Genomic DNA, 10845 nt, shown 5'->3' with positions numbered 1-10845 from the left:
TAAGAAGTTTGAACGGTGGGTGTCACTGTCCCTACTGTTTTCTATGGTGCGGTCCACTTGAACTTTAGATCTATCTCATTATTTTTCTCACGCTATAAAACGTAACGATCTTTCCAAATGGATGGACGGTATGGATACAACACATGCATCATGGTGGGGTCCACAGAGCCTGGTGACGTCACTTCAGTAGCCATCTGGATACTGACCTAATCCGCGCCCTCCCCAAGAAGGAGATTGCGGGGTCATATTGGGCTGTGTAGGGCCCACAGAAATATCCGTGACAAATCCACTCCGGCCATCTGTTTTGAAAGATCACAATAGGACAGGAGATCCAAAATTCACTTAGGCCATACCACACGAAACAGTTGAGATTGAATGCCTAGGAGCCACGTAAGTTTTGTATTAGGATGATATTTGTGCATACGGTTTATCTGAGTGGTACTAACCCTATGAACGGTTTGGATGGCATATAAACATCATGGTCGGCTCAAGGAAGGTTTCAACGGGACCGTTCCTACTGATTCGTTTGGTCTGGCCCACTTGAGTTTTGGATCTAAGCGATTTTTAGACCCCTATCCTAGTGTAGGACGGAGTGGCTTTGTCACGGGGTAATCCCTTCCAGCCTCACCCTTACACGGGGCCCACCTTGATGTATTGATTTTATGTCCACACCGTCTATCCTTGCTTCAGGCTCATTTTAGGGTATGAGCCCCAACATGAAGGAGACCCAAATCTCATGCGGATCATAACAAAGGAATCAGTGGTGAATGACCGTTACAAATCTCAGGTTAACTGTAGCATAGCTCACCTGAGATTTGGATACGCTTCTTTTTTGGAATCATGCCCTAAAATGATTGGCAAAACAGATGGATGGCATGGATATAAAAAACCATACATGCCACAACGTCTTGGGTGAGGCCCGGCTGGACCCCAACCTGTTCATAAGGTCAGGCAGACCTGGATGATGAAGGGAAAATACAAATATTAGCTGGACTTAAAATATCTATGGCTCCCAAGAAGTTTAACTGGAAGAGTTCAATCCCCACCTTTTTCCCAGGGTGGGTTCACTTGAGCTTTGGATCTGCCTCATTTTTTAGTTTATGCCTTAAAAGGAGAGGGCAAAATGAATAGACAGCGTGACTAAAATACATACATCACGGTGGGGCTCACAGAACTTTGACACCAGCTAGCTAGCCGGTGTCGGATTCACCAGCCAAAAGAGAACCCTCTTCATATCACGGGGCAAAGGATCATTCCCTTGATTACACCTTAGGAAGAAACATGCCATAACCATATTGACCAGACGATTTCAACAGTCCTGATCACGATGACATTTTTTAACACACACACACACCCCACAAACTCACACAAGTGGAATTTCACCACCTATGGGTACTCGAAAACCCTTGACCGGGAGTTGAAACTCCTGAGAGTCTACCACCCGAGCAAGAGTAAGGAACCATTCATTCATTCACCTGAATATGGACGACCATTGATTTCCTTCTTAACTGGCAATTTCAAGCACTCTCGCTTATCAACCTGATTCCCGTTCGCCCTACATCAGAGATGGATTAATCAAGCTCATCCACACAACAGTCATATGAGGAACCGAAGGCCTAATTTCGACATGTGCGGTCCACCTGATGAATGGAACAGCCTAAGCTTCGGGACACAGATTTCATGTTGGACCCAACGTGTTACATGCCCCAGATCACACAAAAGAGCCCCACTGCAGGTGTGCCACAGTTCACTGTTCCCATCTGTTGCAAAAATCTGAAGCATCCCTTCCAACAGTCCAGCACTTGCTGTCATGGTTTTTTTACCCTGCTGAGTCATCCCAACTTGTTTGGGTTTGCGTCGAGTCGAGTCAGGGGAATATAAGCCCGATTCACCCAAAGGGGTTCGACTCTATCTACCAGTAGCAAATTAGCAAATGAAACAATAGTAGTCTAACAATCACCCAAGAAAGGATCAGCTGTATGATAAAAACATTCATGCACTGGTAGTGCACAACATGCGCGAAGCCATGATGCACCTGGCCTACTTGCACCTCAATCTGAAACCGTCCAAATCAAGGGCCCCACTCTAGATGGGCACATGCCCAACATCGGATTGATCGGACGGCTATGAATTCCAATGCATTTTATTATTATTTTTGAATTTGGGCCATCAATTATGATCATTTTAACTCCCAACTTTCCATCAGCATCTAATCTCTTCTTCTTTTTGGTTTTTGTTTTTGGCTTTGTACAGAAGTCTGGATCAGAGTCTCAACCCTTGCATCCTAGCCGTTGTTCCACGGGCCCGTCCCTAGTACAACATTAACATTGACATCGAGTGCTTTATACAATAGAGAATTCAATCCACAACCGGTAAGGTGCACTAGCCTTTTTCAACCCAAAGAAAGAATGGCGAGCTACACATGTACAGGATTCAAACCCGACAGGAGATCAATCTCCACGCTGTTCGGATGATTCTGTCCGATGGTTTCTTAGCTTTGATACCTTCTTCTGTAATTCCATGTTTAATAGCCGCTCAGCCTCCAATGCACGTTCGAGCTGACCACGTTCGTGAAAGACATGTAAGAGTTCAGGTGAAAGGGTTTTGAATTAGACGACTTTGGCAGAGTGGATGATATATTGATATGCATGCACTTGCAAATTGTATGCATGCCATGTGTGACTTAAATTAAACTGTCTATATAATGGGCCTAACTTTAGATTATTTAAAATAATAATCATACTACTATTATGCATTAAAATGTCAATTGCTTCATATCTAATGGAGGGTTCACATCAAAACCAATCAATCATGGTGTGCTGCAACGGCAGTAATGGGGCCATAAAAGCTGTTATGTAAAGGTAGCCTTTACGTAATGGTGGCAACTGTTACACATTATGGGGTTGTAATGGCCATTATAGAAAAATGACCCATAATTGCAGTTAAGGCCCCCATAAAAGCCATAACGGTCCGTTACAAAACAGATACAAGTTTTTCAGGTTTTCTTTTTTGGTCAATAAAGAAAGAATAGGCTGTTACGGCTACCGTTATGGAATAACTTGCAATCAATACTATGAATTCAACAAACAAAATTCCATAAATTGTAGAGCAAAATTAAACACGTAAATATTGTTTTATGTTTATACCCTATCTACGGTGGGTTCCATGATTTGGACAGTTAATGTTGTGTTAAATATATGACCCCTGTGGAATGTAAGTGCCGGTGTATCATTCATCAGTCTGCCGGAGTATCAAATAACACTCTTTGAATCACGATGAATGCACGAGGGAATGGGATAAATGTACCTTTGCTGCTCGAGCACTCCATTCACCCAGTATAGCTCTTAGTCTTTCATTCTCTTCAACATACTGTTCACCAATTTAATCAAAACTGTAAATATCTGAAGATAACTAGTGAAATGCAGTCAAGGGAGAGAATAATGCCTGTCAGGAAAACCATAAAAAATAACAAGAGAAATGTCCGGGCACCTCGCAAAATTGCTATTTCAAATCATGGTGCCTATGAGTGCATGAGATCCAGGCTGTTCACCTGGCGGGACCAATGTGTACGCCATGAACCCAAAATCGGGCCTGTCCAGTCTGGTCAACCAATTGGCCAGCCCATCAAAGAAGTCAACCACTGTTCCAGATTTGACATCATCTGCCTGATGGCTGGACTGGCAGCCTGACTTCTGAGCCACAGTACATGCAGGGTGGGGTCCACAAAAAGAAAAGCCCTGATCCCACACAGGTGGCACATTGCTACGTGTCCATGAGATAGAATTTGGAACCCTATCCCACAAGTAGAGTATAGCAGGTTTCAAATAATTAAGTCCAAGAAAGAAAGAGGAGCAAGAAAATACCCAAAATAAATAAATATTCAAAAGATATAAAGATTCAAATAGATGAAACAACCCTAAACAAGATAGCAGTCAAGAGTAGCAAGAATACCTGATTATTGGTTATGCGGATGCTCTGAACCTCAGAGTCTCGCTCTGCAATCAAATTGCGGGCAAGGCGTAGCTCTGATTGCATTTGATTCATCTGCATTGACCAATTTCCATGTTGGCATGTGCATACTGAATTAAATAATGCCAATTTAAGCTACTTCACTCCTTGGTAAAAGCAATATATTCGGTGAAATATACAAACATGATCATGATAATTTCCAATCAATCCCTTCCACACTGCCTCCACTTGCAACAGATTTGAACTCGGGACATTCCAGGTTTTGGACTCGACGCATAAATTACCAGCAAGGCCACAAATCCCAGATAACGATTCTTTTTAAAATATAAATTTAACAGTGGCATGTTGGGAAAGTATCATAGCAGTGTTTTAAAACCCAGGCCGGACCAGAACCAGACACCAAAATCGCTGGGGTACATATAAACCCATTTTAGGGAGAAAGCTGTTCAGACCATCCAGTCCACTGGGAGAGAACCATCCAGGTGGGGTGGTTTTAGTAGAACTGATTCAAATGATTTGGTCACTTTTGCAATAAGGAAATCCGATGTCTTTATACGGGAGAATATTTGGTTTTCTTTTTCTAAATTTGTTTTTAATCAAATCATTTATGATGACTGGAGGGTTTTGTTAGCAGTTGTGTGGAGTAACGGGAACGCAATTGGAAATGCTTCCTCAATAAACAAAGGCCATGGGAACAAATAGTAGGGGAATCTGGGAGGGAGGTCTTAGAGTGGGTGGATGGTAATCAAGATGTAAATGTAGATTCCATGGTTTCTATGTTTGGATTGTAAAGGGTCTGTATCCACAATCTTTCTGGGGATCTGGTTCCTATTGGGACGATTTTAGTGGTGAATGTTGGGTTCCATTTTGCAGCTTCTTAGAAAAATTAAATCGCTCACTCTTCAAAAAAATAAAAAAAAACAATTTCAAATCAAATCATTTATGATGCCACAGGGGGTGAGAAGTGGAAATGGACAGACCAGTAGTTGGATCAGTATTGAACTAACCATCCACCAAAATTTGCCAGGGTCCACTGGCTTTTAAAACGTTGTTTTAGCATTATTTTATTTATGAGTTCTAATCATACTCTCAGTACCAACAACCTGAGAATTTGGAGCTTAGAAGACCCTGACACCCTATCGTTTCCAAATCGTGTGCGCACAAGAGGAGACCCGAAATGGGCCCAAACTGAGGCAGGAATCCCCATTAGATCATTTCGTACATACAGTTGTACATAGACGGCAGAAAATACAACTATATGCGTTAGAATACAGAAAATACAACTATATGCGTTAGTTGCTAGTTGTTTACATGCGTGTGACCAGAAAATAGCATGTTTACACAACTGTACACACAGCTGCAGCAGGAGTCCACATTAGATCAGTTTGCAATCGTACATGCAGTTGTACATAAACAGCAGAAATACAACTCTATGCTTTAGTACTAACTGCGTACATACATGTGACCCAAAAAAAGCAAGTTTACACAACCATACGGCTGTGCATACAGCCCTAGTTCTCATACACATCGTTTGTTTTGATTTCTAGTTGTATTGGTAGTTTATTCACTCTTTTTTTTCTTTTTTTTTTCGAGTTCTTTCACATGGTTAGAAAGTCCAGATTTTATGTGAATTAGGAAAGATAGTGCCACTCAAAAAGGAAACCATGTATGACTGTTTATTAATATTGCCACAGGCCATACACAGAGGAAACTATGTATGACTGTTCTGGCCACTAGGTGGTTATTTGATGATCAAATCTGATACTTTAATCTTTTTCTACTTTTAAATTCTAGTTGCACAAGTACCCAAAACCAATGATACATACTAATAAATATAATTTTAGCTAGTTCTCTTTATATCTCAAGTGCAGTTTATTGTTACTTTGTCCGCAATTTTCCTGTACTTTTGTGCGGCAAGTGCAACAACTCAGATGGCTGAAAGAGTATTACCTCAGCAGATAATGCCCGCAGTTCTTGATCACGAGCTGCTAACAGATGGGCAAGATCAACCTGCAGAAGTCATGCAACAAGTGTTTATCATTTTAATACAGTTTTCATTTAATCTTCATTATCAACGGTAACATAATTTGTGAAGAGGAAAAGCCATTCCACCTGCATATGATGCACATATTTGGGAGAGACCACCTTCTCATCCACTTTTGAGTGGTGAGAGGTGAGGGATTTTTTTCCATGATCACTTTGGAACCTCTTGGGTGTTCAACAATTCTATTGGAAATTTGGTGTTGGATCAGCACTGTAGGGCGGCCAACTGTAGAAAAGAGAACCTGTGGAAAACGATGCCTTTTGGGATTCCGCGAGGATTGTGTAAGGAATAGAAGAATCTATGAGTGTAAAGTCTCATTGCTTTATTTGTTAAAGAGAATAATTTGGCTTTGATTGATGGTTGGGATTTGCGAGACAGGATTTATGAGGTATGACTGATATTCTGGGAGATGGGAGTGGGTTAAAGGTTCATGTGGAATCCTTGTCTTTTTTCTGAGTCCTTGTGAGTTTCACATGTCTATCCGTATGGAAAGAATTTACCTTGTAGAGAAGTGGTGTGGGGAATAATACTATGGCCAGTACCTGAGGTGTGCTTCCATCATCGGACCGTTCATATTTGCTCAAGCATTCTTGTAACCGAAGAATCTGCACTAAGAAGCATAGTTTGGAATAAACAAATGAGTTGTATCAACTATCAAGTTCGCTTACACCAGAAGATGAGACTGTCAGATGTTACGAATTGGTCACTCAATTGGCATGGCTACGGCTATCAATGGGTGCCAGGATCCAAAGATACCCAAAATATTCAATCCAATTTTATCAGATCAGGATCCATTTTTAGTGTTTGGGTTCAGGTCTAATGATCAGGAGCCCCATTAAAGATCGGTTGAGTCAGGTACCACATCTGGTATCAGTCATGTTACTTATGTATGCTTTTACGGCTTTACCCTTACTTAGACTAGTATTCATTATATAATATCCTCAGTAATAAAGATTGGTGAGAGGTAGACTTGTAAATATGGATGCCGCTTACATAAACATGCATGTTTCAGGTACAATCCGTATCTGGATCCAAACCTCATCCTAGACCTGATTTGGATCAATCCAGGCTGGATTAGGACTTTAGCTTGGATCTGAGTATTCACTTGGGTACTCGAATCCGATTAGATTCAGATCCGGCACCCATGAATGGTACCATTGAAACCTGACAGTATTCAATGATTCTTTTAATCGAGTCTGGATGTGAGTAGACTGATATCTGCCCCGATCTGACCCATAGGAAGCATAGGCATGGCCCAGTACTGGCCACTTTCCAATTAACCAATCCAACGAGCATCAGCTAGAAAATTCATCATATGACCAAGAGATGCAGCATCATGTGACTACAGTCAATACAGTACTTTAGAAGCATCAAATACCTCCTCGTTCAAATAGTGAAGGTTTTCCCGCTGATATTGCAACAAGGCCATTTGCTGATCAGAAAGACGGCCCCCATCATGATACCTGCCAAACCGAACAGCCCTCTCAGTATGGTGCAAAGTGTTGAGTGCACCATCTAGGTAAACTGAAGAATATTGGGGATCTATGTTGTCTCATTCATGAAATATAAAAGCATTCAATTTTCGCAGCAGCATCAACATCATTTAAAAAAAAAAAAAAAAAACACTGCAGTAATGGACTAATGGCAAATACCAAGAGAGATCTCTTCCGATGAGTTTCAAAATCTTAATGGGAGTGGAGATGAAGTGAAACACAGTTCCTTACTCTAATCCAAACTTTTCATACAACAAATCACTTGAACAATGACACAATCCCAGAGATAATGGCAGAAACACTGAGCTTTTTGCTCTGTCTCTACTCTCAACTTACGCTTAACTCTGAAAGTGTTTCAACTTTAAGGTCACTTTTGCTTTAACTCTGAAAGTCTTCAACTTTAAAGTGATTTAACTTCTTGAATTAAGCTGCCTATAAGTAGTACCAATCAAATAACATCAAAATAGAGAATGGAGATATGGTTGTAATGATGTTACCCAGGTCCTACCAGTGTTCGAAATATTGGTATCGCGCCCTTGGGATATGGATACGTATCAGTTATCGCATGGGATATATCGGTTGTATTGCGTAATGTTTCGTTGTTGTTTAAAATATGGGGAAACATTGGGAAATCGGTCGAATTTTTCAATGAAACTTCAATGATTGTTAAAAAAGACATCAATACACACTTATAAATAAAAACATTATGAAAAAACAAGTGCACATAATAGGTTTTCTTTATATAGGGTCCTAATCTATGTGTTGTCTAACAGAATTGAAGCAAGTATATTCAAAGTCTATTCATATAATTTATAAATGTAAGAAGACGTATGGAAACACAAGCAATACATTCAAAAGCAAAAGAAGAATCACTAGATTATGTTACATACATGTTTGATTTTATGTTTGGACACAAAGATTGCAACCGATTTGCGAGAAATTGATTTTTTTTATTTTTATTTTTTATAAATTTCCGCAACTCGGCCCATCTCCTCCAAATCCTAAAATCGAAGCTCCCAATCCATGATTTTTCATGCAAAACATGTGGGATATATCCCACTACTTGTGCATTTCATATCGCACAAGTGGAATACAACATATGTGGTGGGATATATCGGCTGATATCATCGATACTTAAAACACTAGGTCCTACTAGTCCTTGCATCTTATTCTAAAATGGCACAATAATTGAAAGAAAAAAGGTACGCTTCTTCCATAACTTGCATCATAGTTGTTCCATCATCATTGCAGCCTTTTCCCAGCTGTTTGGGGTCGATTCTACCAATGCCTTTTCACCATTTGAAACTAATAATCTTATGATCACCGAAAAGTTTGATGACCAACAGCAAGCATGACATTAATCTTCCTTTACCTCGAGCAAGGAACCAGCTGGCACATTGCTACTAGGCAGAGTATCATAACTGTTTATGATAGATTTAAAGAAGAAAAAAAAGGAAATGATATATAACAAGCCTTCAAAACAAGTTGTTCCGTATCTGTTACAATACGCCCGTAAAGGCCGATACATATAGGTAACGGCCATGACCGTTACACAATACTTGGGTGAAACAGGGCAGTTGATTTTTTGGGACCGTATCGGCCGTTACGGGGCATAACTACCGTTACCCCCGTAACAGTCGAAAAATGGCCACTTTTTTTTCCTATTTAAATCCCCCCCCCTTTTACTTTTCTCGTTTCAAAAACTCTCATAGATCATTTTACAATAGATTTCGACCACACTTACTATAGTTTTTAATATTAAAATCATAGATTGAAGTGATTTGAGTGAATAGATGCTCCGATGGCCTTTTTTTTTTCAAAAAACTGAAAAGTAGTATTTATGCAATTTTTCTTATTTCTAGTTTTAATGCTTTATTGTGATGTGTAAACATTAGATATATATAATCATGTTCAGAAATTCACTAGACGGCCCGATACAACACTCTCACCAAAGAGTGGACCGTTACACTACCATAAACATGTTCAAAACAAAAAAATGAATACATTTTTGGAATATTTACATTATTCTTGATTTTCTAAATATTTTTTCAGAAATTTTTGGGCAAAAGAAAATTTTTAACCGTTACGGTGGTCGTAACAGTCGTTACACCCCTGTATCGGCCCGTTATAGCCGATACCCGTATCAGTAACGGTGGTGACCATTATGGCCACTATTACTAATATGGAATCTCTTTGCTCCAAAACTCCATTGCTCATACCATGTAGAAAGGAAATAAGTTCTACCTCAACTCTTCCAAAGAACTTGATGGTTGTAGTGCAGAATACAAGGACTTCAAAACATCAGGCTGACGGTCCAATGAATTATACTGATGGACACACCCTGCAAGCACAAAGATACAAGTACTAAAAACATTGAGGGAACCTTTGTTAAAAACACTACGTTGATCATGTACACAAAGTTGGCCACATTACAATACATACAAAGCTAAAACTAAATACTTTTTTTTTTCCTTGCAAAACTAAGGTGCCGTTTGGTAAACTAAAAAATAAGGTCTGAAAATTAATTTAAGTGTTGAATTTTAGTGCTTCTAACTATTGAAAATTTGTTTGGTGATTTGTCTAAAAAAGGTCATGATATCTGAAAATAAGCACTTTTTTTTCACAAGAAATTGTTTGGTAAATACAACCACAAATGTTTGAAAATTGACAATTTGTCATATTTGCGCCTCCATCTTAATTTCAATCTTTTTTTTGAGAATGAGACGAAACCTGTTATTGTTATGCCACAAAATTTGGCACACCCATGCCCAATCACTACATCTCTCAAACATAACCATTTGCTTGATGAACTATGCACTATATTTTTTTTTAATAGAATAATCATAACCCTTTAATTAATGTCCTTAAACTAGACGACTACTAAGAGAAAGACAACAACATCTCACATTTAATTGATAAAGGCCGATTTAAAGGTTATGATAATCTAATATTTGTTTTTATTTTTTTTAGGCATGGTCTATCCAGAAAACCAGTGGAACCCATATTGACAGTATTATGGATCATGAAATTAATGGGCCCACCTGTACAAACAAACCCAAGAAGTCTTGGTTACCATAGATAGAAGATCCTGGCCTCGTTTGTTGGTCTCTATCTTTGATGAGGCATACCCCAAAAATAAGGCTGATTCAATTATCATAGCCGCTGATGGATAGACCCTTGCCCATTAAATGTGGACTGTTTCACCGAGCTTTTATTTAACCGCCCATTTACAATTCATGAAATACTCCAATAAGTGGATCATTCAGCCAGTGCTTCTTCTTCTTTTTTTTGGTATGGCCCCATCACCTAGGGCCCAATTGATGAACGGCCTGGGTTCCA

General features: G+C 39.5%; 1 protein-coding gene across 2 annotated transcripts in view; it reads right to left on the bottom strand.

The window, feature by feature from the left end:
* Positions 1-2220: 2220 nt before the first annotated feature.
* LOC131226665 (protein FIP1-like) overlaps positions 2221-10845 on the bottom strand; it is a 33643-nt gene continuing 25018 nt past the window's right edge. For both annotated transcript variants that reach the window (XM_058222281.1, XM_058222282.1), the window contains exons 8-14: positions 9751-9847; positions 7392-7476; positions 6556-6618; positions 5920-5979; positions 3952-4044; positions 3307-3369; positions 2221-2558 (exon numbers count right to left, since the gene is read on the bottom strand). In XM_058222281.1, the coding sequence (XP_058078264.1) occupies positions 2451-2558; positions 3307-3369; positions 3952-4044; positions 5920-5979; positions 6556-6618; positions 7392-7476; positions 9751-9847 (569 nt within the window). In that variant the 3' untranslated portion in view covers positions 2221-2450. The remainder of the gene's footprint in view (positions 2559-3306; positions 3370-3951; positions 4045-5919; positions 5980-6555; positions 6619-7391; positions 7477-9750; positions 9848-10845) is intronic.

The sequence above is a fragment of the Magnolia sinica genome, chromosome 15 (assembly GCF_029962835.1).
Source record: "Magnolia sinica isolate HGM2019 chromosome 15, MsV1, whole genome shotgun sequence".
Taxonomy (NCBI): Eukaryota; Viridiplantae; Streptophyta; class Magnoliopsida; order Magnoliales; family Magnoliaceae; genus Magnolia; species Magnolia sinica.
Note: the sequence above shows the minus strand (reverse complement) of the source record. Positions and strands in the feature narration are given on the sequence as shown.